General features: G+C 38.9%; 1 protein-coding gene across 7 annotated transcripts in view; it reads right to left on the bottom strand.

Annotated features, from left to right (window-relative positions):
- Nucleotides 1-358: 358 nt before the first annotated feature.
- The window catches only part of LOC108964940, a 50,378-nt gene continuing 23,699 nt past the window's right edge, over nt 359-27,037 (bottom strand). For 6 of the 7 annotated variants that reach the window (XM_018926991.1, XM_018926990.1, XM_018926992.1 and 3 more), the window contains 7 exons: nt 9,198-9,310; nt 6,978-7,126; nt 6,657-6,897; nt 6,326-6,587; nt 6,172-6,271; nt 5,921-6,095; nt 359-2,487 (listed from right to left, as the gene is read on the bottom strand). In XM_018926991.1, the coding sequence (XP_018782536.1) occupies nt 934-2,487; nt 5,921-6,095; nt 6,172-6,271; nt 6,326-6,587; nt 6,657-6,897; nt 6,978-7,126; nt 9,198-9,310 (2,594 nt within the window). In that variant the 3' untranslated portion in view covers nt 359-933. Of the gene's footprint in view, nt 2,488-5,920; nt 6,096-6,171; nt 6,272-6,325; nt 6,588-6,656; nt 6,898-6,977; nt 7,127-9,197; nt 9,311-10,709; nt 10,731-27,037 lie in introns of those variants that run through there. The other variant, XM_018926993.1, reaches the window with a different exon arrangement.

The raw sequence follows: 27,037 nt of genomic DNA on the forward strand, positions 1-27,037 counted from the left end.
TGGGGAAATAAATTCTAACCAAATTAGAATGTAATTACAGCAGTATCTAAAGCGTCTATACTCTTTTTGAAATTTAAAAACATAAATTATTTAATCATAGTTAATACAAAATCTAATTCATCTGCATCTCACATGTGTAGTAAACAAAATAGAGCTGAATATTTTCTGGTCGCAATTATTTTTGTCCGGTAAAAATTATTTGCTKTTTACAGCATTTAAAATAAGTTTAAATTTTGAAGCGTACTATTTACAAAAGGGTACTAAATTAATTAAAAATAGAAAATGGCGGCTTGTGCGTAGGAATCGTAAACCACGCCCACCGCAATCTGCAACTGTCCTCTCTCATAGCTTGCCTGTCTGCTTGGTCATGTCCAAACACCTAGTTACAATGGAACAAATTGCTCCCGGACTGAACTTTTGACATTTGTGATATTCCAAGGAAAACACACTGAATGGGAATCATTATTACAGTTGTGGCTTATGTGTGTATGTGTATATATTGTTCAGGACTCCAATTTAGCAGTTGCTTCTCATTAGAGTGCGTGTTTGTATTGTAATGTCTTTTTTATGAGTTTACATTGAATTAGCCGTAGGAATATTATGGTTTGTTATACATATGTATATGTGATTATGTTTATTGTTTTTGTTTCAGTTTCAATACTACTGCTGTGCTTCTCTTCGCTTTTCCTAACTAGTTGGGTGGGGGCAAAAAGTTTACTTCTTCAAACTATTCAAATACTAATTAGGGCTAGTACGCTTATACATGTTTGTATGTATGTATGTATTTGTTCTTATGTTCTTAGTTTTATATTTTTTAGATTACATAGATCCAATTATGGATATTGAGCGGAAATCAAATGCAGACTTGACAATGGGGAAAGGACTTTTCGTTGGCGAAAAAGACCTGCTTGCTCATCATTTGTCTCTACTTGCTTAGTTTTTGCGATTTCGCTGCAGTTTTTGTTGTTTKTGTTGTTTTTGCTGTGAGTGATGTTGCTGCTGTTGTTGCTGTGAATGATGATGATGGTGATGATGTGAGGCCGATTGGCAGTGGCTGTGCTTGCAGCTATCGGCGCTGCGCAGAACCTCGGCGTACGACATCTCCAAATTCTTCAGCTGGTTTAGCTCCCTGGAGAGGAAGCTAGGTCGGTACTCAAGATTGCTCAAATCCATTTCTCGTCCTCGTAATGACGACTGTGTGCCAGGTGAATTCAAACTGCGATTGTAAATGACCATCGAGTTGCCACTCCATTCATAGTGTGCGCCGCCAGAGCTGCGTGAGGAGCGTGGTTGATCGGAAGAGGTGTTCGCCAATGGTGATTGGACATATGGACGAACATCACGTCGTTTCTTACCGCTCGCAATGAAAAAGCGTGGTGGTGACGGCAGCGTGGCTGGAGACTCGGAGCGATCGCCGCTAAAGTTGCGGTTCTTACGACGATTTTTCTTCTTTATGCCTACCCCCACTGACAGATATTCAAGCGGTTCCCGTTTCAATGGTGTCAGAACACGACCATTTTCAACTATTGGCGATTTACCGCCAACAACTAATGTTGTTATAGAAGTGCCCAGCAGCGATGGGGGTTGATTTTCTTGATTCTTCTCGATGATGTGCTTCTTCGCGGTCTTGCGTTCCAACTTGGTTATACACTCGGACATGGCAAACGAWTGTTCGGACACCGCTGATGAAATAATGCTTTGTGCGTCATCTTCAAAACCTATTGGCAGCTCCTCATTGGCAGGTGTCACTGGCGGCACCTTGGCGGCGGTACACGTACTAGTTGCGGCTGGCTCGGTGTCGTCGAGCAAAGGCAATCTCTCTCCCTCCTCCTTATTAGTAGCCGCTTTCTTCAGTACAGCGAAAATCTCTTTGAATAGTTCCTTGTATTCGGGACGATTACGGAAATGCGATTCAATTGGACTGGCATCATCATAAATACTAAACTTGCACACCTCGCCATCACCGATAGTGCAAAGAAAAGAACCAGGTCGGTTTTCTGTCTGCGTCGACTTATTACTAGTTTCATCGGCATAACCAGAAGAAGAAGTTTCCGCCTCTGAGTATTCAGTAGGCGTACGGCCTCGCATATCCTTCGTACTGTTCACTACTTTAGTGGTGTTGGCATCATTGGATGAAGGTAAACTTGAATCACCACCATTCTGCACCTCGGCTGCAGAGGAMCTGCCAACTGCCGAACCAGCACCACAGCTCTCATCGGCTGTGGTCTCATCGGCAACGGAGGATAACGTGTGCGACTTTTGTGACTGACTAAATTCACCCGACGATTGGAACTCGTCGGCGAGTGACATTCCATCACCCCCACTGCCACTGCCACTGCCGACAGCGCCGCCCATGGTAGTATTCTTACGCACGATAGCCGAACATTGAACCTCAAGCAAAGCTTCGTATTTCTCTACCAATTCTCGGTACGGATTTGGGCTGCTGGGGATACTCAGATCCAATGAGTCAGCAATGCGTTGAGAGACCTGGAAAACGATGATGGACAATTGGGTTGTGTTATAGTTAATAGGTGAACATGGCACTACATGTTTATTTGACAAAGGCATAGGTCGTTTATGTTATTATTTAGTCATTATTTGGTTTGGAAAGATGATGATGATGGTTGACATTGTATTCAAAAATTGAAGAAAGCGAATAGCGTTCTTGGGAAGAGTTATGTAAGTATATGTGTGGGGAAAAAAGGAAGTAAAGTACAGTTTTAACAAAGCAAGTACAACAATGCCAAAAACGAAATATAATAGAGAAGAAGAAACCAAATCACACAGAAATCATGCAAAACTAAGGCCAAATATAAACGCATAAAAATATAGTAAGACAAAACTAGTTAGGARTATGGGGACGTACACGATTTGTCCAGTTGCTTTTGCTTTCTGAAATTCCTAACGGTTTTCACCCAATACTCATGCGTTCATATACCAAATAATTAAACAATGCAGATATTATATTTGTCATCATATATTTTTAATTATTAAATTATCACAAAACCGTTCCATTGGATTATATTAGCATTAAATTCACATTAATCAATAACATTATATTTGCATTTTATAAAAAAAMAACTTTTGAACACAAGACCGATACTGAGTGGCAGGTGCACGTTGGAGAGGGGAAATCAGTTGAGAATTGAGGTTAGAAAAGTTATAAATACTTTTGKGTGAAGTTGGGTACTACTCTCTTTAGATCTTTATTCGGGGAGTTAGCGTTTAAAACATTCATTTAGCCATGTTTGCGTATAGTATATTGTATCTAGAGAAAGTTTCGTTAATTTTTACCCTTGAAGGATTATGGTGSGATCGGATCAAGTTAATTATTTTAAAATTATTCGTGTCGGGACTCGCGCTTTTTATTGAATATAAGACGCTTAAAGTTTTGGAAACTAGTTAGTCATGTATCGAATAAAGCAAAATAAAGGTGGCTCCTCAGTCATGAGCAGGCGGTATTAGTAAATACATAATTGTGAGTAATGGTGATTTTCGTAGATATAATAGTGTTAGTGAACATTCAGAGCTTAGGGGGGGAGAGGGGGGGAGGGCGGTCCTGGTCTTGCGTTCTCTCTTTCTCTATCTTAATAGCAACATAAATAAGTACATAAATTAGTTTTACTGTTCTTATAAATACTAGTAAGTTTGTGTGTAGGCACTGGACCGATCTCGAGTTAAACGAAAAAAACGCCATTTACAACTAAAACTAGGCTGGACACTGAACTTAAAACAATGGTTGGCACTAGTGAAATTAAATATGGACACTACATAACTTTTGCTTTGCCGCGTATCCCCTTGAAGGGAATATAGGTAAATTGTGTGAGTACTTTTACAATTGCATTTCTCAATTATAGTAAAATATTAAAAAAAATTGATTAACACAAAAATTAATAACAAGAAAAATGGCGAATATTAACAATGATCACTTAGGCTAACGACCGTCTAACGGTTCACTGCTCCATCTATCTATCTAACATTATATGGTATTTACTTAATTAGGTATTAATTACAGATAATTTAAGTTAGATATATATGTATGCAAAATACATATATACATCTATTAGCTATGTACATATTCAAAGGATATGTATGTATGTATAGGAAATTTATCGAATATGCTCTCGTCGCATATCTATGCAAGTAAGTTTGTATGTAATAGCAGGTAGACAGGTGGTAGTCAAGTCATGTGGTATGTAATCATATGTACATACATATAATATGTATAAGTATGTATGTAGCTTCGTGACAGCGTTATATGCCTCGCATTTCAAAAGGTCAATGCGAAGTCTTCATCATCTGGGATGGAACTAATCAGACGGCAAATGAACAAGGCGGGCCATTGCAGAAATTTCACAATCCAACATAAAACATTGAATTTTCTCATGGTCTTCTGCCAATGCTTCAGAAGCATTGAGTCTAACGAGAGTGGCAAACGTTCTTGCAGGTACTTTGTGTTGGCATTTGAGCTGCAAATCGGACAAATCGTCGTTTTGTCAGCCTTGAATTAGAAATTAAAGAAAAACAGAAACAAAATATTTGTGAAAAAACAACAAAAAAAAACAGCCGAAAAACACACATGTAGAAATTATAAAGACAGTAAAATTGGTTTTGTCGTGATGCAAAGGTGTTGGTGAAAATACATACAAAGGTTAGAATAAGTAAACTTATAGGAAAGCGCTTAGACGGATGACAATTGCAGTTGGAGACACTGCTACAAGCTTGCGCAAACATTAGTTTGTACAAACTCTTTAACTCATTAGCAGATTAGCACAAACAAAGTAAGTAAATGTTAGACAAGTAAACACAAAAACACACACAATACATGTTGTTGTTATACACACAGAAATGCATAGCATAAAAGAGCCGAAACGTATGATCCTTCGAACGAAAGGCAACGTAATGCCACATTCACCCAGCTTTAGGAAATATGCAAATATATTTCRAAATATTGGCTCATTCAATTTTTTCCAGGTTTGTCCTTTAACCTTCGTATATCGAAAATCTTCAAAAAATTGCCGAATTTCGAAAATCAGTGTAACTCTTACGGACGAATAAGAACGTCCTACCTTTTACCTTCGAAAATGAATAATGAAAGGAAACCCAATATTTTAAACACCAATTCCTTACTGTGCAAGCAGTGTGAACGTGGCATCAGAGCTCGTGCGACGCTCCTGGCGGTGATATGTGAGTGTGAATGGATGGATTGTGACAGACAATGAATAGAAAGGTATGAGTTTTTGAAATCGAATATAATTTTATTCACATAAAAATGAAAGATGCTTCTAGTTATGATAGCCAATGTATAACTACAAACTAAATAAACATACATGTATATTTGTAAATATATTCAAAGGTTAATATAGTAATACCATTAGTAGCGTCTAAGTGTGGTGTGTAGCACAATTCTTAATAATAATCATAAAAAAGTAGATTGCTTGTCGTATTATATTAAGGTGGCAAGAAAATTTTGTACTAAAATAATAAAGTTATGAAAAACGTAAATATGTAAACGCAACTTGATGTAAATATGATAAATGCAAAATGATTCGTATTCATTTAATTTAGCGAATTTGAATGATTTCTTAAGTATCGATAAATACACAACCATTAACGATGATATTGGCGATAACAATTTTGGTGTGAAACGGCACTTGGGGTGAGTGCTTGGCTGAGAGTGGGGAAATTTGTGGTTCTAGGATATTGGAAAGAGTTTGTGTTTGAGTTTAGTGAAAGTAATTATGTTTTCCTTTTCTCGTAGGTGTTTCAGCTACAAGAATAAATATAATKGCTTCCCCACCAGAATATTGCAGTGCGCGCGCTTGCGCAGCCAGCCTCACCATCAAATGCATCAATGCAAATGTCATAAGCCTCGCATTATGCCAATGAGCAGTGTCTTGAAATAGAAACAATTTCTCACCTTAATCGATACACCGGGACGATAGGCGGCCTGTGAGCATTCGCTACCGTTATCGAGCAAACTTCGTTCCTCATCCTCGTGGTACTCCTCAGTGGGGGCTAGTGACGACTGCTCGTCACCAATGGTGCCCCGCTCCTCAACAACGCGCATGCAGCGACTGCACATCTTCCCTTGCCTGCAATACAAACAACAGTACAATTTCCAATTTTTAAATAGTTTTGCATTCATCTGGCCAGATCATGTCCACTCACCGCACTTCATCCAGTACGGAAAGCTCTTCTTGCATTGACCGCATCTCCTCGTTGGGACTATTGTTCGCCAATCGGCTTTGCAACATTTGATTCTCTTGAACTGCATGGAATGAGCATTGGATTATAAAAATGAACAATTAAGCCATCTACTCACTTATGGCCACTAGTTGCTCTTCCAACTCTGTGCAACGTTGCTGCTCGGCCAAAAACGCCTTTTTCGTCATCTCTAAGTCATTGACAAGCTTTATGATTTCTTCACCGTCATCTGCGCTGCACACCAAGTCACTCAACGCCATTGAATTGTCATGACTCTGGTGGGCGCCGATACTGGTTGAATTAGCCTTGCTGTCCGCGGGCGCCGTCGACCGGAACGCAAAACTACAGTTCTCAGGCGCCGTAGTGTTGGCTTCGAAGCACTGTTGGAAAACAAAGGAAAAATCAATCATATATTCAAACCAACGGTACAGTTAGGACGGAGAACTTACCATTTCACTGCTGCTCTCGTTGCTATTGCTGGTTGAAGTAGGCTCTTCGACCGCACTACCATCCAGCACTCCATTGTTCCTATGGGAGTCATTGGCCACACCGGCGGCATTGCGTCTCTCGTTGGCACTGCTGAGACGTTCGTTCTTTCGCCGCTCCATTGAGAGCGCTTGACGGAGCTCCTCCAATTGCTTATTGAGCTCATCTTGCCGCGCCTCAAGTGCCTCAATATTTTGTACAAGTCTGTAATGGACAATTAAAATGGCAAGCACAGACTAACTTAGATCGTTGTCATTATGCCTAATCAAGAGCATCCAACTCACGTTTTAATATGCTTCTTGTCGCTGGTATTTTCAGCGGTCAAACGCTGGTTTGCGCGTTCCAGATCCTGTATGCCAATATCTAATTGCTCATACACTTTCAAACGCGTGTCATTGACCTCGCGCAATGCGGTCGTGTGTTTCTTCAAGTACTATACGAATGATTAAAAACAGAGACAATTAAAAGTTTGTTCTTATTATTTTTTTTTACTTTTGCTTTTAAGAGCGGAATGAGATATGCTATTTTAGCATCTCGACACTGCGCAGTTTGGCTTGAGAGTGCGGAAGTCGCCCTCTGCTGGCGCAGCAGAGACATCAAGGCGCATTCACGCGCTAATGGCGTGGCCTGCAGCCGGCAGTTGTGGCATACCTCGCTCGCGTCATCCACAGGCGTTCGTGCGTTAAATGGGTCAGTCGCGCTTTACTTTACTTCTCCTAATTGTGCTTTTGGCATTCGATTCACTTTGCTTGGGCAATTCAAACAATGAAAACAAACAAGAGGCTTTACACATGTCTCAGCTGCAAACAACGGTAGCAACAACTACAATTACAAGTAGAGTCGCAAGCAAAATAATTTGAGCAACAACCACWAAGGAGTTTTGTTTGGCGAATTTGCAAGTTAAGACACTACTTTCCACTTGAACACGAAACACAGCCGCGACATACACACACACACAACGATTCGAACAGTGAGTCTGTGTTTGGAAACAACCAAAACACAAAATTGAATATTTTAATTTCAGGTGAAATTTCATGTAATCGAAAATGTTTCAGATGGCAGCAGCGCCTGCAGCACCTCCAGCATCTGTGGCACGCAAACCGGCGGCAAAATGCGGCCAACAGTCACGCCTGATTGAGTTGCAGCTATTGTCGTTATTGGCGCAGCTGCAACGTCTTTTTCTTGTAATGTTTAAGTCGGTGGCGCCTCAGGATTTGTGTCGTGGCAACTTAATGAAGCGCAACCCTCTCACGCGGCGCATTCAGAGCGGCACAGCACATATTCTCGTAAATGGACAAGCTTACTCACACATACACACATATGCCCAAATTGGAACATAACTGTTTATATGAAYGCGTTTAATGCTTTGAGTCGCCACGGCGTTGCACTATGATGCCTGGCACTTTTATTTCCCATGCAAGCGTGCGGTACCGTTATGCATTCAACTCAAACGGTTTCCGACCTAAATACAACTTAATCGAAACAAGAAAGGTTGTAATCGATTTCAAAAATCAATTTGCGCAAAATTATTTACACTCAATGTGRATAGCTCTTGTGAATAAATCTTTAAATTTATTCATTACAACTGWACAATAGAAGAGACCTTCACCAATCTTGACAACAACAATTTAATAAAGAATTCTGACTTTTAAATGAAATAATTCGCAAAATTCCGATTAGATCGAAACTCTCTATGATGCCCTTTCAAGGAGAACAGGGAGAACAGGGAGGAACGAATTCAAACTAAATCTTTAGTCATCAGAAAATTGTGAAAATTATCTGAAAAAGAAACTGTCCAAACACACGAGAGTTTTTGCATGTACAGTGTGCACGTGTTTGAACATTCGCCTATTTGTACTCCATAATTGGCCCCATTTAAAAATAATTTAAAACAACGAACGCCGAAACAGATAGGAAACTGCTAGTCATGTCCTCCGGTGCTGGAATGTGGTTGGMCAAGTGCAATTTACAACTGCTGACTGGTGGCTGGCGGCTGGCGGTTGGCGAATGACTGGTTGGCATGCATAGAATTTGCAACCACAGCAACAATAATATGCCAACAACATTAAGGATTACAGCTCCTTTCCTACAAGCTCGTATGAAGGCATATAACGACATACCTCCACATCAATGTGTATTAATATGTGCATTTGGTAAGCGTGTTAGTATGCATACGACTATCCAGTAGTATTCATGCGTCTTGTCTTTAGCATGCTCTAATAACAAYAAAAACAATATGAGAACGCCTGCATACTCCTGCCCGTTCCTGTTTTAAACGACTGTCAGCTTGCGACCGAGACACGCATTTCAGCGCCAACGGTGTACCGGACAGGCAGCGCCCAGTTGGTGGTCAATGATTTGATTGCTAAAGGCCTGTGGGCTGCAGACTGGCGTTGCAATAGCCGACGTGCCCCACCATACGACATATTGACAATGAATCTTGAGTAGATACTTACGTGCCGCGGTAACTGTTTGCCACAATTACTATTTACACATCAACTTACCACAATTTCCTGTTGCTGCTCATCGATRGTACCCTTCAGCTCTTTGACCAACGACTCGAGCTCTTTATTGCGCTCCAGCAGCGTCTTGCCTAGCTCCGCGGCAAGTTGTAAGTCTGCAACGGAAAAGGTAAAAAAAACACGAATCAGCAAACAAGGAATGTAATATAAATTTACGTAACAGCAAATCTACGATCTGGCATGTGTGTAAGTATGTATTAGAGRTTTGCTTTAAAAATAGCTGAAATATTTCAAATTGAGKTACTCAAGTCGATAKTTATTAACACAATTTATTTGCTACAACRTAAAAACAGTCAATTAATATGCAACAACAACATACTTCATCAGACATCGTAGCTGCAGCCAAACCCAACTTGGTCATTATTTCACACTGCAGTCGAGCGCATAAATTTGAGAGGTCACACGACGTCATACGAGCACACACCACTGCATCGCTAAGCCGAAACGCCAAATATCAGCCACAGAGTTCGCCAAYCCATCGCCAACCGTTCTTAAATCCATTCAAGCGAGAATTCCAATTGACCCGATTCGGCGGAGAGCCGAGGTACGAAAATGTGACWGCAATGAGCCACACACAAGCAGACTGCACAGCTTCTACCAGCAACCGCCGAAGCGGCCACTCTCAGATATGCGGGTTAATTGAGTTTGTATTATTTTAATTAAATGGGGCGCGGGAGGAATCAGAATTCATTTATTTGTTATTCATGTGTGTGTGCAAGTGTGTATTCAGGGGTTAGGAAGTTGATTGCTTCTARAGGTGGAAAAAATAGCTATGGTGGTGATATATGTAAGTATGTATGTGGGAAACTGTCTTATAGGTTTGTTCTTCTTTTATTATCTTCTTTCTTTGTGGATTGTGGGACAGGCAAAAGTGAGTTTTAAATATGCATTGACTTTAAAGTTCGTATTTAATAAAAGAAGGTAAAAAATAGTATTTTCAACCGAGGAAAAACCAAAATTAATTCACCATAGCCATCGCTTCCTACTGAGCGAATTATGCTTTCTATCTAGCAACGCGATTTATATACTTATTAACAAACAACGTAAAAACATGGTCGAATTAGTTTAGATATGTTTTTAGTGAAGTAATTAAAATGAGTCTTACTTCTACGGTACAAGTCTTTCGGCAAACTTTCATTAAAAACCAATTGTTTAATATTCTATATTGTAATAGAAGTGATCCCTACCAGAGACGTGATTACAAAAGGTTACCGTTCAAAACAACTTGCTAAATACAAGTTTGTAAAATGGAAAACGTATAAAAAAATGTTAATTAAAACTATTATTAAACCAATGTCAAACGGTACTCAATAAAAACACCGGAGAGGAAACATTTAAAAATGTGTAAAAATCCCAGCAGCGCCTTCTTACCTTCATAAACTTTCCAGGCAAAGATTAGCAAATGCCATGAACAACTATTCAGGTGTTCATTTATACACAGTTTTCATAACACACATACGAGCATTACAAACCATACTTTATTTTTTAACCYACCCATCAGAGAGGTGTTTGCATATTTTTCTCTACTCTTTGTATGTACATAGGTGARGAAGCGAAGTTTTAAACACGCGTGAACTTTGCGAATTAAATAAAAAGAAATTCAAACAATCAGCAATTAAATTTTCCATTTACTTCCAACTTAATTTCATTGCGACTTCTTAACCTGCGTAKCATCACTTGCCACTAACGACTGACTGCGGCATCAATTATAAATACACACACACATGTGCACAAATACAAATGCTTCTTGCATCGGCGACGTTCACAGGTGACCGCTGCAGAGCGCACCCGACCACGGTCCGACCGACCAGGCCACACAATTATCATCGGCAGCAGAGCTGCGCGCGTTACCACTTAATCGTGCCACACTTGGCAACCACCGTGGACATTAACGAGACTTGCATATGCATATGTCGATAAAACTAAGAAAATACAACAAGCGACAGCATAGAAAGAGGCGCGCGGGCATAGGTACATTTGTGTGCGTGCGGACAAGAGATGTAGAAGCCGCAAATTTGAGTCTTGAATGTGACCTTTCATGCTTATTACCCGTCATAATAGTACATGATGCCGTTATTTGTTATTTTTATGCCTTTGGATTTGTCTCAGAATTGTAAGCAGCCACCAAAGGCTAAGCATATTAGATACAATAACGTGCCAATGATTAATTCAAGTAGTAAAACGAACCAACGTGGAGAAACACGCCCTAAAGATAGAGCATGCAGTAACATGCGTCTGATCAAACGTATGCACTGAAGATAACGCAAATGCAGCCGCTTTGTGAATTTCATAGCTAATGAGCTGGATATTGTTCCATCTCTGTTGGAGAGTAAAAGAAATGTGCATTGGAGTCGATTTAATTAAGCCCATCCGTGTTATGCTTAGTCGCAGGTATGTAAGAAACACATTTGCGCATGAGGCGCGGCCAACAAGACATTATTATCGACTGCYTATCTGAATGCTCTTTCCCGTTGAGCTGCAGAGCCTTTATCTTTCCACCTTGACTGCGGCACGCACTATGGGATGTACTGTCACTTCTTTGGCTCTCCAAACGCATCGGCTTGCCAATCAAAAGCAAATCAAACACTCTGTCAATTTCAGCTGAGCAGTCAAGTTGTCAAGGAGACCGCATTTGATTTAGTGGTTTCACATGCACCTGAGGCTGAGAAGTACGCGTGGGTCGCGGATGGAGGGCAGCGGGCAGCGTTTAGTGGCAGCAGCTTGTGTATAAGGCTATGGGCAACCATAAATCTTGTTTTCCTTGTCTCCGCAATTACGCATGCAATATTAATGTGCCGCACCTCTCGCCACTGTGCGTCGTGTACATTTTGAGTAGCTACTGCATTATTATGGCATTTTCTTAAACCGTCTATGTGGTTATTTCTTCACCGGTATGGTGGTTGCATCCCGTTTATCGCTGACTGTTGTGCGTAATGCGCGGATTTCATAATAGATGCTGTCACTGAGGCATAAGTGCGCACGTAATAAGCGCGCTTTGATTTTATTGCAGAGTACGTACAAGAGCTCGTCGCGCGTCGCCCTCCCCGCCCAACGTATGTTCGTGTCTTCCGCTATGCACACAATCACGAACACCTGTGCGACGCGCTATTTTGTCATTGTGCACATATTTACACCCAATAGATTTATTATATACGCGCGCATGTGAAAGTGAAAGTACAAATCGGCGCGTTTGAAGGTGCGTGTTTTTCACCATACCATTTCGCACAGACGCAGATGCTGAGCCGCTGTCGATTGTGTTGTTATTGAAGTCAAATTAAGGAAACACGATAATGCGGGGCAATGGCAAAGGATTTTCATATGGAGCCAAAATTCACGCAAACCATGTAAATATGGGGATGACCGCTTCAAGTCGCGTTACTCTCCTTGSTTTTTCCTCTCGAATGGTATTGCAATCACGAGCGGCTGGAGCAGCTTTTGTTGAAAGACTAAAATTTCGGATGCGGAGTCGGCAGAAAGGGTAGGTACTTTTCTTTCTTATGATTACAAATTGATCTGTCGGATCTGGTCGGTGCGATCAATCAGTATTGCCTATACTCGTCTCTGACTTAYCAACACTCATAGGCGATAGCACATTCGATAGCATTCTAAAGAGGGCTTGGGCCCAACAATACCAACAATAAGGCTTCCGAGCAGCAAATGCACTATACTTCATCCGGCTAMATCACATGTCGTAATATCTCCATAATTGCGCAATCTACCCAACATGTGCGTCCCACGCGGGCGTTCACTTTATAGCCCAGCTCTGATGAGTGTCAACACATAAAGTGCAGGCCCGACATTAAAACAAACAACAATGCTACATATATACTTCGCCCTAGCGCATTTGTCATTTCGAAACGATTATACCGAGCTTCGTGGGCGTGTAGCAGCTTGCAACACTTTCTGCGTATTTGTGCACAAGAACTCCCAAGCAACCTCRCTCACATCACCAGCACGTTTATTCTCWCTCATTCAAATGGCAAATCGAGCGGTGGGCCATAAAGAAACCCAGTCAGGCCACATTCCATTGCAYTCGAAGCGCACATAATGCAGCATGTCCACATGATCCGCGCCGTTGTTTTTTATGCAGAACTAGCAAATTATGCATGTACACACGCGCGCATGCGCAAATTCCATTAAATACTTTATACATTGTTTTGCCGTTTATTATTTGCCACGAAACGTTTTCATAACCCTGTAGTTCTGAGGTAACTCACCAGACCCACTGCTACTCGCTTGTATATTTCGCCAATGGGGTCGTCGGCAAACTCGTTGAAAGATATGGGAATTCATGCAAACTTCCAATCGATGGGTGTCGCCAGAACTTTCTATCGCGGTAATTAACTACCGTTAGAATATGCAATACACTCCACACACTCCACACTTCTTTTACCAACAAGTATGTTTATAGAAAAATACATGTAGGTGAATGGCCGCACCTCTCCCATACCGTTGGTGTTATCTAAAAATTCGAAATATTTCCKTATCTCTCAATGATTTTTTCCACACGAAACTGGGATTAAAAGAAACCAAATAACCATGCAATTATGTAAGAGAGTATCCTTTTGCCACTCACTACTGAGCCATCATGGATCCTAAATGGTATCTCCTTACAGCTCACTTTTTCTTTGGAATACATAAATTTGAATATATAGGAAAACCTAAAACTGGAGTCTTTTTCGTTCCTGTTTAATTGAAAATAAATAAAATTTCAAATAAATAGGACACAATTTTTGAATTATTATACATTTCATTACTAAATTAGCTACAGTCCAAACTAATGCGTACTCAGTTTATTGTAATAAAGTTTCGATATATTTCACTTGCCTCGAGAAAGTAGCTTCTTTACTTAATTTTATGATATATTCGGTAATTTACTTATACACATCTAGATGTGTATTTTCGATATATTTCACTTGCCTCGAGAAAGTAGCTTCTTTACTTAATTTTATGATATATTCGGTAATTTACTTGTATGATTATACTATATATGTTCTCTTTAAATAACTTTCAGTTGGTGGACCAAAATTAATTAATTAAATAACAAACTTTAAATCAGCGCTTTACAAAGTAGCACAAGCAGCGATTTTGTAACATTAGTTAATTATTAAAAACATTTAATACAGAGAATTGCTTGTGTTAGTTCAGCAATGGAACTAATTATTATTACAAAACCACAGCATATACTTTCGTTTCTGCTGACCCCATCCACTTGACCCATTTTAAGATGAAAAAATTGCGAAATGCTTTAAAACAACTTGCCAAAAGTCCATTTCATTTAGCTTGTTATTTCGTATGTTAAAAATAATGAGGTTTTCTAAGACCACCTTCATCATGTCTGTATTTTAGATAGAAACATATTTTTATTTGGCAATTAGTGGAGTGATTCTTCGCGATTTTATTTGCCACATAAAGTGATCACTCGGCTGACTTGTAATTAATTATTTTCTCGATTTCCTTCCTTAATTASCTGGGTCACGCATCTTATTTAGTTTATATATTTATTTTATGTTTGTTGAGGAGAGAAGAAGCGAAAAATATATGAATCTTCTAATTTCATGTGACTTTTAGCTAGMCATTCTATTTTCGGCTGGTGACTTTTTAAACAAAATCGTTCGATCATTTGTCATATTGCTAACTTTGTCATCTAAGGTCGAAAGTCGGAGCACAGTCATCGAGAAAAGACGATGTTATGCTGTTATGCGAGCAAACTATGTACGATTCAATTCTCCTGACGAATCTTGGTATGATAGAACCGAAMAAATTGAACTCTTAACATGGTTTAAATTTATATTTAGACTTAACTACAAATACAGAGGATGCTAGATAAGCCAATGGTTTACATAAAATCACCGATAAAATTCGATAACTGCGCACCAAGCCTTTACCTTTTATTTGCATTAGTAACTGTGTACATATTTGGAGTCACAGTCAGTGTATTTGTTTTAGACAACCAATGTAATTAAATGATTGAAGAAATCAAATTTCTTTTCCATAATTGAACTGTGTGTGTCGTAATCGCTGCAAACTGATTTAAATATCAGCAAATGAAATCGACTAATTGGAAAACAAATTCATATTTCCTCTTATAACCATTTAGATGTGATTATGCAAAGGTTCACTGACTAGCTAAAGACTAAAGACGCTATCATTCCACTCAGCCTTATACGCACCAATTATGCAAGAGTCGAAAGCTCTCAAGGCATCCAACTAATGTACCGGTTTTAGCTTCAGCTTCATATGAGCAAAGTATTTACGTATGTAAATTGCCTTCGACCATTGACTGACCATTAAAATTGCTGTTTGTGTGAGATTTCACTCATGTGGATGCGACACCAATGGCCCGGTAATGATGACAAAAATGCTCAAAACTGACTTACAAAAAAAGCGAATTTATTTAGTTTCTACAACTATACCGTTAAAACCAAATTAGAGCGCAAATGTATTTTTATTTTTTATTTTTTTTTTTTTGTTTTATTTTTTTTTTTTTGTTTTTGTGTTTTTTGAGTTTCCCGAGAATGACTCCGGCCTTTAGTGTGTGCGTGTGTTCGATTTCCTTTTCTCTCAACGAAAAGAAATGGAAAGAGAAATTGAGAAACCCCAGCTTAATTTGCGTTTGGAATTTAGTGGAATAACTAATTCWTCACTGCGTATTTGTGCGATTTGTGTATTATACTTTCAGCAAGAAAAAAGCTGGATACACATATTCTAAACGATTCTACCAAGATGTTAAACAATCATTTGCTGCAATGACAAAACGTTTTTTGTCGATTTTAGATTTGATTGGTTCTGGCTGATTTCCGCACTCACGTTCCTGCGCACAATATTGTTAAGGTTGACATATGGCAAAAGGCAGTTAAAACACACAGGCGTAATCGACCCAAAAAAAAAACCGAAAAAAGTGAAATTTTAAAACAACAACAAGCCCGTTGTCTCTATGACTGCTTTCACGCGATGGTTTGACAAAAATTCCACTGGCATCTTTGCACACTAAGCTCTGGTGCAGCACAGCAGCCCAGAAGGTATAAAAGTTAGCGTGACTTCTGTGCGGTGTTTAGTTAATTTGGATTTCGCCTGCAAATCGAGTGTTCAAAGTGCTAATTGATCGTAACACATTCGTGAAAAAATCAAGCAATGAATTCAGTGCGTTGCGTTTCGTACTACTGGTTGCTGGTTGTGGTCTTAGCTGCTATAACCAGWGCCACTGATCTAGGCACTGAGTCCGATATGGGTGTTAACGGTACACCTCAGGTACTTCCCATTGAAGGTCAAGTAACTGAAGTCCATGAAAAAACAGTACAAAATACGGAAAGTGCGGAGTTACCACAAGAACCTCAATTTGAAATTTTGGAGTTGACTGTGAATGACAATGACGTAAATGAGTTATTTATGTTGCACGATGATATCAACAAAGAGGCTTTGAATGTTAATGCAGCAGCAGATGATGCAGCATCGTCGAAGTCACTGCARACAACACGTTTGGGACGTAGTATGGAAAGCAAAATGCAAGAAAACAGTGACGCGTTGAGTGATGAGGATATAAATAAACTGGTGCAGATGATATCCTTCCCTTCGCAAGCGATSAGAGCACACAACGAGAAGAACTCTCTCAGCGCAGATGCCACAATAGACGAAGACGTCTCGGCGGAAGTAGAGCCACGATCTAACCGCAAACGGGGATCTCGTGCTCTGAACTCTCGCGACTATTACATTCTTGCATTCTCGCCCATCAATGGACCACTTACGCCGRCTTACACCAAATTAGACATCACACCAGCCGAAAGAGCGTTAGATGGCGACTTGGCCGTACGGAAGGCGAACAAGCAACGCGGTGATAACGATTTAATGATGTCCGGAAGCGAGGTGGATGAGGCGCGATTGATAAGTATGAAACAATTTAATCGCTACGTTAGGCGCCTAATGAAGCAAATTCGCAAGGGAACGCGSAAGATACAGCGCAAGACGCGATTCAAGTCAAAGCGCGCTAATCCTGAGCCAACAGTGGAAAATTTCCTACGCAAACTGTACTCGCAACGGGAGGTACAGAAGAAAAAGACCAGTTGGTTTAGCTGGTAGACCACTGCGTTCAAGTTTAATTTCCTTATTCATATTTAATTTAAGTTCATTATTTAAAATAGAAATAAAAAGAAGTTATTTATTGCTTAAAAGACGTTTGACACTTCATATGTCACTTTCTCACTATTGAAAATCCCAGCTTAGAAAGGAGAATCATAGCTTACTTGCCTCACACATTTTCTCGCACATAATCAGGGCGTGTGCGCGCATTCAAACGCGCTTTAAGTTGTCTGAATTTTTCTTCCACAAACAAGAAAATAACTAAATGCCTCAATGGTCGCTTAACTGCACGGCGCTAAGGAATATATAGTCAGCTGGGTGCAAAAAGCAGGTTTCAGGTGTCGGTCATGTGAGCGTCAGAGTTTAGCCTGGCACTTTCACACCAGTCGTGTGAGCCTTTAAGCACGCAAGAATTGGAATTTCGCCAGCAAACAATGATAAGACTGTAAGCACAAGCTTAGCCTCAAATTCGCAACCATAATATTCGCAAGATGTGGCATAACCACAACCAACCGCTCAGCGCTTCCGCTACCAAGACTTACCACACACACTACTAAATATTCTTTTAACTACTTCCAGCGTATTTAATCTTGCAAAGTAACCACTTTCGGACGCGAMAAGTCCGCGCTCAAGGCTTAATCATAAGCGGAGTTAGACCGTCGGTCGACAAAGCAAACCAAACGCGCTTTCCACCCATCATCGCCAAAAAGGTCAATTCAACTTTCTTCGTAACCATTTTCGAGTGACAGAATGACGCACCAAATGGCAGAGAAGGGGGCCACGATGTCAGCATTTAGTTTTCTAGTCAAACGTTCAATGCCCAGACGTAGCAAATCGCTGTCCATACATCAACATCATAGGGGTCGGGAAAAGATGTACCTCTTCGAATTTATGCCAAAACTATTTATGAATTTTCTAAAAAGAGGCACACAAATTAGACGTGCTTCTTTTATAAGTGCGCAYGAGTGACAGCGTCATTCGGGGAATGCCTAAAAGCAACAAAACTGGTTTCATATGGTTGGACCGGCAGCAAGTGGCCAAGTTGCCAAACACGTACGGGCTGACGCACCTGCAGTGAACCACGCAGCAAGTTTTAGCAGAATGCCACCAACCCACCAGGAGCCGTCGCGATCATACATCTCCCAATTTGCAGTCTTCTGCCTTTTTCTATGCTGGTTCGCCATTTTTTTATCAGCGATTCGACATATTTCATACAAAGTGAAACGTTACACACAAATTTGTTAGTTCTTCATTAATGCAAAATGGCAGGTAMAGCAATAAAAATCATATATGCCACAAAAGCAACTTCTACCATCACGTTGACGTTAGTCGGTTTAGGCATACTAAGTCTAAACGCTGCATTAGCTCTTCTTTAGAAGCTAAAGATATTAAACCTGAAAAACACGCCCGCCTTTGAATAGGTTTCACCGTGTCGTCAATCTTGCAGTCGAGCAAAACGTTCCAACGAAATAAATATGTCCAAATGCATCCACACTCAGTCTCACACATACGATATGTACTATACGGATATGTGGCTTATTATCGCTGACAAAGCTTCATTAATTATGAAAATATTTTTGTGAATGCGTGTGACGGCTATAGAACCAAACCTCAAAGAGCTCATCAACAGCGAAGTTACTCGAAAATGACTGTCAATGATTGAAAGAGGCACATAGAAGAGATGGCCGAGGCGGTTAGACAACATCGCAATACATTTTACATGAATCACGCATGCAACGTGCACAACAACCAGCAATCCGAAGAAAGGGCGGGTATAAGTGCGGCAGAAGGCGGAGTGCGCACTGTCTCTGCGAAGATTCTCTGTGCCCAAGTACTTTTCGCCGTATTCATGTGGGCGGAATAAAACGCCAGCTGGGGCAGCAGCTAACACAATTTCTAAAATGCCGTGCATGCGGCATGCAACCAAACACTAAAAACATCGGCACACTCACGCCAAAACGGGCGCACATGGAAGTGACCGTTTGCACATTTTCTGCGCTCATTGTCAGCGTTTTCGTTCGTTTCACTTGARTTCCTGGCGTTTCACTTTTACTCGACCACCGCAGCCGCAGYCTCAGCCACAGCCTGAGTGATTTGCATTTCTTTCGATAGTATAAAATAAAAAYTGCAATGTTCTGCTCGCCACCAAGTCAGTAAGAGAGAATAATAAAAATAGCAACAAAAACGTGGGTATAATCAGAAATGATGTCTCAATTAACAATACATTTGCTAAAAAAACTTAAAACAAGCATACACACGCGAGCACGCACATATGGATACMGTCTCTATTTGGACAGTTTGAAAGTGCACACTACCCTSTTCCCCAAACCGATCGCAAAGGCTTCCATCAGCAAGTATTCTCACGTCATCAAAAATGAGCTTCACCCGACCCAACAACAATGAAGGTGATAAAGATAACATTAATGTGTGCAGCGTGAAAAGCTATAAAGCACAGATGAAAATGCACACACATGCTCCTGTCTCTTATACACATCTAGATAACATTAATGTGTGCAGCGTGAAAAGCTATAAAGCACAGATGAAAATGCACACACATGCTCCGTCTGTCTTTTTAACGCAAGCATAACAAATTGTAATGAGAAATGAACACAATGAAAAGTTGCCAACGATTTTAAGTGCCGTTTAAAGCATATCTCATGTGGCATTGTGGCATTCCACGAAGCGACACATGAATTTTGGAGTGGAAATCTTAAGCGTAACACCCGACATTCCGACTACCGTTGGTAAGGTATTGTTCCCGCGACTCCACGCCTCGTTTTCACTTTTATGGTATTCGGATGCGACAATAAAAACGTTTCAATTGAATTAATATGCCAGCCTCGAATTAGACAAATGGATGAGGCGGCGGTTGAGGAGAGGCAATTCAACTCACCACATGGTAGCGTGAGCCTTATAGCCGGAAAAAAGAGGCAATCATGTAAATCGCTGTCATATTTCATTCCGCATTTTGTTGCATGCATTGTTGCATCGGCTTTGCTGCGACAACCATAATAACATGTGCTCATGTATCAAAATCAGACAAAATACACAAATGACATTMGATGTGAACGCATTATTTGCAGGCTCTTTGCAACTAGATTTCCYTACGAAAGTTGAGTCTGAGACGCTATTCGTATCACACATTGGTTCAATGTACGACGTTTAATAAACCAGAGATCCCAACTCACGTGTGGCACAGGGTCAACCGTTTGGCAGAGCGTCGATGGCAAACGACAWTCGCGGTAAMATAACATTTATAATATTCCACAATTTAAATATTCGATGAGATAAAAAAAAGAATTTTCCTYGACCGAGATAATTGGTTAAAAGCTTCATTATGCTCACCAAACAATGGTAGCAGAACTGAATATTTCCACACGACAGTTTACAGTCAACATTACGGAGAACCAAAGACACTATAAACAGTGAAAATATCCTAAATTGACAGAGCAGTCATAAAAGACTCAATCCAAAACTCAGCTTGACACATGCACATATCGATGGACCCGTTATACAATATACTATATAGTACATTCAAAAAACTCGACTGCCACAATGCGGCGAAACAACGTGACGGTGAAATTTGAATTCGGTGAATTTTGTCGAAAATGCAAATTTGTGCCATAAAAGAGTAATAAAGCAGTTGCATGGCTAACTCTTGTTGTGCAGAGGCTAATTCGATTTTTGTTATTGGATACAGCTTTGCTTTGACAATACTTCATGTGTCATCACAAAGTATCTAGATATGTCAGTTTTGTTAGTTTTAACTTTGACTCATCACGATGTCTACAGAGACGTACATTGACCCACAAACTCTTCAAGGAAATGCCGAAGATTCAAAGCAATAGTTGTTTTAATTATTTTATTTCGWTAATGTTAATTTAATTAATTTTGAATTTTTACTTTTTTGTATATAGTCAGTCGCCTCATCGACTTTCGTGTGGTGCTTTGTATAAGCTTTAATTGTACATAGGTAAATTCAGTGATTTCCTCACGCAATAAAACCGCGATGCAGCTGCACTCTCACAGTCGAGCTGAACACGCCCAGCATCTTCTTCGACAGCGGCGGCAACAACACTAGCTTCAGACAGTTATAAATACTTATTAGATGCGGTTGAGTAGATTCAGGAATTGAAAATTACTTCAACACCGCAAATTAACCGATTTGGAAATTCAGATGACGATGGTTGCATTGGAAGCAATTTGGAAAATCTGCAAGGCAATGCATTCATCTCAAACGCGATTACATACATATATAAGTGGGTAAAGCTATAAGTGGAGAGTTTAAGTTCAAGAAATATAATTGTTAAATATAATATTTATAGCAACACTGCGCAACAAATGATRGCTTCACCTCTGAGCCTAATATCGATTGGGATAGGCTTAATTTGTACATTTTGCCTTAAAATTAGTTAAATATGGGCAAATTAATTTACGTACACACACTCTTGGGAAAACTTTCAAATTTTCTTAAATATGCAATCGGCGCCACACATTTCCCTTTGCGAACAACCMATATAATTGCAATGCTTTTGTGTGCGCAGCACTTAACAAATGACTTTTGACCAACACGCAAACACTTAAAAGCACGTTGTGCGTTCACTGCGAGCAAATATGAAAAGCATATCGTCTGTATTCTTGGTATTCTCCTCCCTATTCTGGAACCTTTAAGAACAAAAAGGCTAAAACTGAGGACTTAAAATTGAATAATGGAAAAGCACTCAAACACGTCTTGAAACCCATACAATRCACTGGTCAAGGGATAGATATATTTTGAAAAATGTTTGATTACCTGATAACCTTGTTACTAAACTGCCAAGACAACTGTCAAACAAAGGAGAATTAATGAGAAACGCACATGCCGTTATTGGTATGTGTGTAAATACAAGACTGTGGAATTCTTCTAAATTCACTGCCGTTATTGGTTCCAGTAGATCTTTCCCTTCTGAAACCCTTGCACATTCCTGCATATTGGCAGCCAATATAATATAGTATGTACTTATATCGTGCACTTAATTCCTTTAGGACTATCATCATTCATTTTAGTCATCATTAAAATTGCAGGAAATTCGTGCTACGAACCAACTAACTAAGATTTGTCTGACAGCAACAGAAATTCCAAAAAAAAATTTAATTTCAAGGTCACCACTTAGGCTAATGCTTCTCTTATAAAACGACATATCGGTGGCGCCTTMGCATGCGGTATCACTGAACYCGAGACGCACGCACACGTACRCACATAGACAGGTGTACGCAGTTAACACTGCATTGAATGCCCGGTGTCACTCATATTGCAATCGGAGCGCCTTGTGCGCTGACAATGTGAAAAACACATCGTCAGCAACGAACGTTCACTTACGTAAACGCAAATAGAGGCAAGTCAATTAAGCCRCAACGACTAACAACACTATTTAAGTAATTATTAACTATTTAAACGGTTCGTTGTATGGCTCCAACGACTTCTCGGCTGATTAAGAGAGACAACTGCGCGTCGCGGAGAATAAAACCGGACGGCGGCGCAAATTCCAAACTTCGTTTTTCAATTGCACGCAATGCAAACCTTAAATATATTGAAGAGTCCAAGTAGACGATCAAATGTTTACTACACAAGTGTGAATGTGGATATGAGTGAATCAAATAAAGATCTGTCGTTAGGCAAATCAATCCTTTTATTTATGAGGCATTGCTTGGAAGGAACTGCACATACACGAATATTCAAAAGTTATTTGCAAAACATTAGTCTGGAAGAAAGCTGAAGTGGCGAGATCGCTGGAAATTTGAAGCCGACTTTATATAAAGGATCTGGAGATAATATCATTATAAATTAGACAAAATTACATATTTTTTGGATATAAAATAAAATAAAAACACTTTGGACAGAATATTACTTAGACCTACTTATAGAATTTCTGTCACAATAAATTAACGACAGTTACGTTATCAGTACATATAATAAGTAAAATAGAAAATAAATTAKCATTCACTGAACTGCCAACACAATACATGCTCTCTAGCTGTTTACTCTTACATGAAGACGCGAAATCATWTAAACAACAACCAAAGACGAATCGAGATTCATTTTACAATGGAATTATGAGCGTTCGAGCAAGTTTTAAGGTTGCGAAATTGGCTCAGAGCCACAAAAACTTATACAAAAGTATAGCAAAAACATGATAACTAACTGCTGACTGTAATCTGCTACGAACATTTTACTGTTTCTCGTCTAAATTATGAGTGAATTGCGATTATAACGGTGTCACATTCTGGAATGTTTCTGAAGCACGGAGCGGGTCCTCAACTCAATTGCTTTGGAAAACAAAATACGAATAGATATGAAAGCAAGAGTGGGCAATATTTAATGGCTGCGTCTGTTGATTTTGACAACAAAAACCTTCATCACTTCAATTGGGAAAAATACAGTGTACATACATATGTATGTAATTGTTTGGCCTCATTCGTGGTCATCTTCACTATATTTYTGTTTGTTTTAGCATTTCTCGATCGCTCCACTTAAAATTCGTGCATACTTATGTTCATATACTAATAAACTGGATATTGGAAAGACTCCGCAATACCTAAAGGTCTGCATCGATTTGTATTGCTTCTTATCTTATCACTTCAGCTATCTTCGCTAATATTATTCCTTTGTGAAATTCAAATTCATTTACTAGCTCAGTGATGACGGCGGTACACGACATTTCGGCCAACTCTACCCGATGACTTGGCGCTTTCGCTTGTTTTTTTGTCGCCCTATCATTGATTGGTTTTACAACTGGCGACACGTAATGACATGTCAGTTATGTTATCTATTTACTATACGGATGCCAAGTACCTATATGGTATATTATATATATTGATAAATATAACATCAAAGCACTCTCACCGTGTTTTTGGGTGTATGATGAAATAAACAATCAAGAAAGATCAGATATGCGATAACATATGATTCTCTCTCCCAAAAACAACTTACGAATTATAAAAAATAATAGAAGCTAAAAGTGAAAATTAAAGAAGCAAATAGCCAACAAATTTTCATTTTTGTGAGTACATAGCAATGTACATTCGAATACAACCCTGTATTTAGCATATCAATGAGAGAAAACAAATAAACACGAACGTTGAAAGYATAATAAAGTAGAATTAAGGTCGAAAGCGGTCACATTTCAATTAAAACTACAATTTCAATTACAATTCATTCAACGCAGCTAAAAATAATTTATTAGCATTCCAAATTGAAGCTTTTGTCGCTATGTTGTTTTCCGTTAGATTTGTAATTGATCTGAAAACTTAGAAAAACTACAAGAGAAAGCGATTCTCCATACAAAGAACACAAAATAAAATTTGTTTTGAAATTAAATTGTTATCATTAATAATTTAGGTTATTTGCAATGAAGTATTAATGATTTCAAATGTGAAGACAACAAAATAAATGAACATACACACACAGTCAAGCCACAGATCGTCCAAAGTTCAGTGCGTCAAATATTATAAATATTGGCATAAGCAAATAATCGATTTGTAGGCTCTCACARCTGCTGTGGTCAAATAGAATTCTAGTGCTTAAGGTGAGTTCCGATGTGTTGCTTGTGATTCCAGATTTCTCAGAGCACAATARTTCACACATACATATTTTATTGCCGCTAATTAAAAGCATTGAGTATTTTGGAGTTGAATACCTACATAAGTACCTAATACCCAAGTTTTAATTTACTGTTATCGAAATTTGTTTATGTAAATTCGCTGATTACAATGTTCACGTTTAACTGTTAGATTAAGAAAGAGAGGAACCAGAAAAATGCCCAGTACATACATATGYACRTATATGAARTTTGGGCATACATTTTTATATATGTATATACTTATGGTTATATATAAATAAATTTCTAAAACTAAGTCCAAGCTCCATAATTACTCAATGAATTCCCGCTAGTGTGACTCGTTTTTCAATTTTCGTTCTGAATTTTGTTTCTTTCTCGTCAGAATTAACAGGAAATCGTCGGCATATTCTAGGTGCTTTTAATGTATGTATGTTGTTGTTCCACTAATTGAAATTCATCCACAAAAGCGGATAATCGCATGGTCGTCTCCATTTGCAGTCATGTGTGGCCCGTGGGTTACTTCGCCAATAATTGCTGCTCATTAAACTCTTTGCTCCATCCACTCATATTTATATACAAAAGCTCTTTAAAAATTCTTCTTTCGATGTCAACAACCTTTAAACTACCAATCACAAATGAAAAGGTGGTTCAATTCTCTAGCATGAGCCATGAAAGTTTAAAAATATAGATATATAATAAGTGGGTATCATAAATATGTGCAATGAGAATGCAAAAGAAGAAAATTAAAATTAGATGATCTACCATACCGTTAATCAAAACATATAGAAAGACTCGACCAAACAAATGACTCAGACACCAAGAACGCATTATAAATCTTTATACTTCTCAATAAAATTGGCATAAAATAAGAAACATTAAATACTTTTTAAAGACGAGTAAATTAACAATTACAAATAAAACCGCACATTTTATCCATTTGACGCATTCGTTAAGTCAGCAGAATATACTTTTCGCTTGTTTACAGTTTATTCTAGCACTACAACTGTTAATTTGGCRAATCGTGAACTAAAAATTACTAGGTCAGGTTAGCTTCTTGTCAGTATTTCTTAATATATTCTCCAAAATGTGTTCTCTATTAGCAGTTTAGTACAGCAATTCGTACTGAAAATTCGTACTGAAAAAAAATATAAAAAATTTCAAGTAAGTTGGAGGTCAACGTATTATCAGATAAAAACTCCAAAGGGACATTTCTCCAAGTCGATTTGCGACTGGCGACTGGCGACTGACTAATGAAATCACACACCACATATGTATATTGGTAATTACCACAGTTAATTCAATGAGAAAATTTAAACATCTTAAGCAATTGCTAAAAAATAGTCGACTCGTAATATTCAAATAATATATATAACAAATGCACTTTCAACACCAACTCGAAAATATACAAAAATTATATAATTGTTGCAACATCATGGGTAATCATTAACATTATGAGGGAAGACTGGGTGCCGACTTTGCACGCGTGCGCTTTGCTTCACCGCGATCACACAAAGGTACATTGAAACTCTCGGAGCGAAGGTGTCGCCCAGGCCGCCAGTGATTACGTTTTGAGGAACGCAATGCTTGCATTTCACGCCGCATTGACTATTCATGAATTCGAAAAAATGCTCAACACAAAAAAAGTTATATGTGGCGATAATTTATGTTATAAATATTCCCACAGTTTTTTAATTATAACAAAATAAGTTAATTTTGTTGGAATGTACAAAAAATAAAACAAAGCGCTCAGACACTCCCAGCAGAAATTAAGCATACAAATATATGCTAACACTTCATATCGCTATGCCGCGGCAACGATTGGGTGTTTGCAACATGCTCTCAACTGTCAATCTGCGCACTTCACAAAAGGCCACGGAATGTGGGCCACCGCTTAGCATTATTCGTCCGGTCTTGCAACAACAAAACAATTTTAAATGCAATAATTAACTAAACTGATTTATTTCTTTTAATTGTGTATCACTTGCTACTTATTAAAGTCCAAATGGTAGTAAATAAAGACGGGAATCTAATTAGTGGACAAACTTTAGAAAGTAAAAAGTATATACTATATATACTATATGACAATGTCTCTTTGAAGTTTTAGAGGTGGTTTTTGCTTTTTTAGAGGAAGAGATTGGAAATGTTTCA

Source organism: Bactrocera latifrons, unplaced genomic scaffold, assembly GCF_001853355.1.
Source record: "Bactrocera latifrons isolate USDA-ARS-PBARC rearing strain unplaced genomic scaffold, ASM185335v1 scaffold_130, whole genome shotgun sequence".
Lineage (NCBI taxonomy): Eukaryota > Metazoa > Arthropoda > Insecta > Diptera > Tephritidae > Bactrocera > Bactrocera latifrons.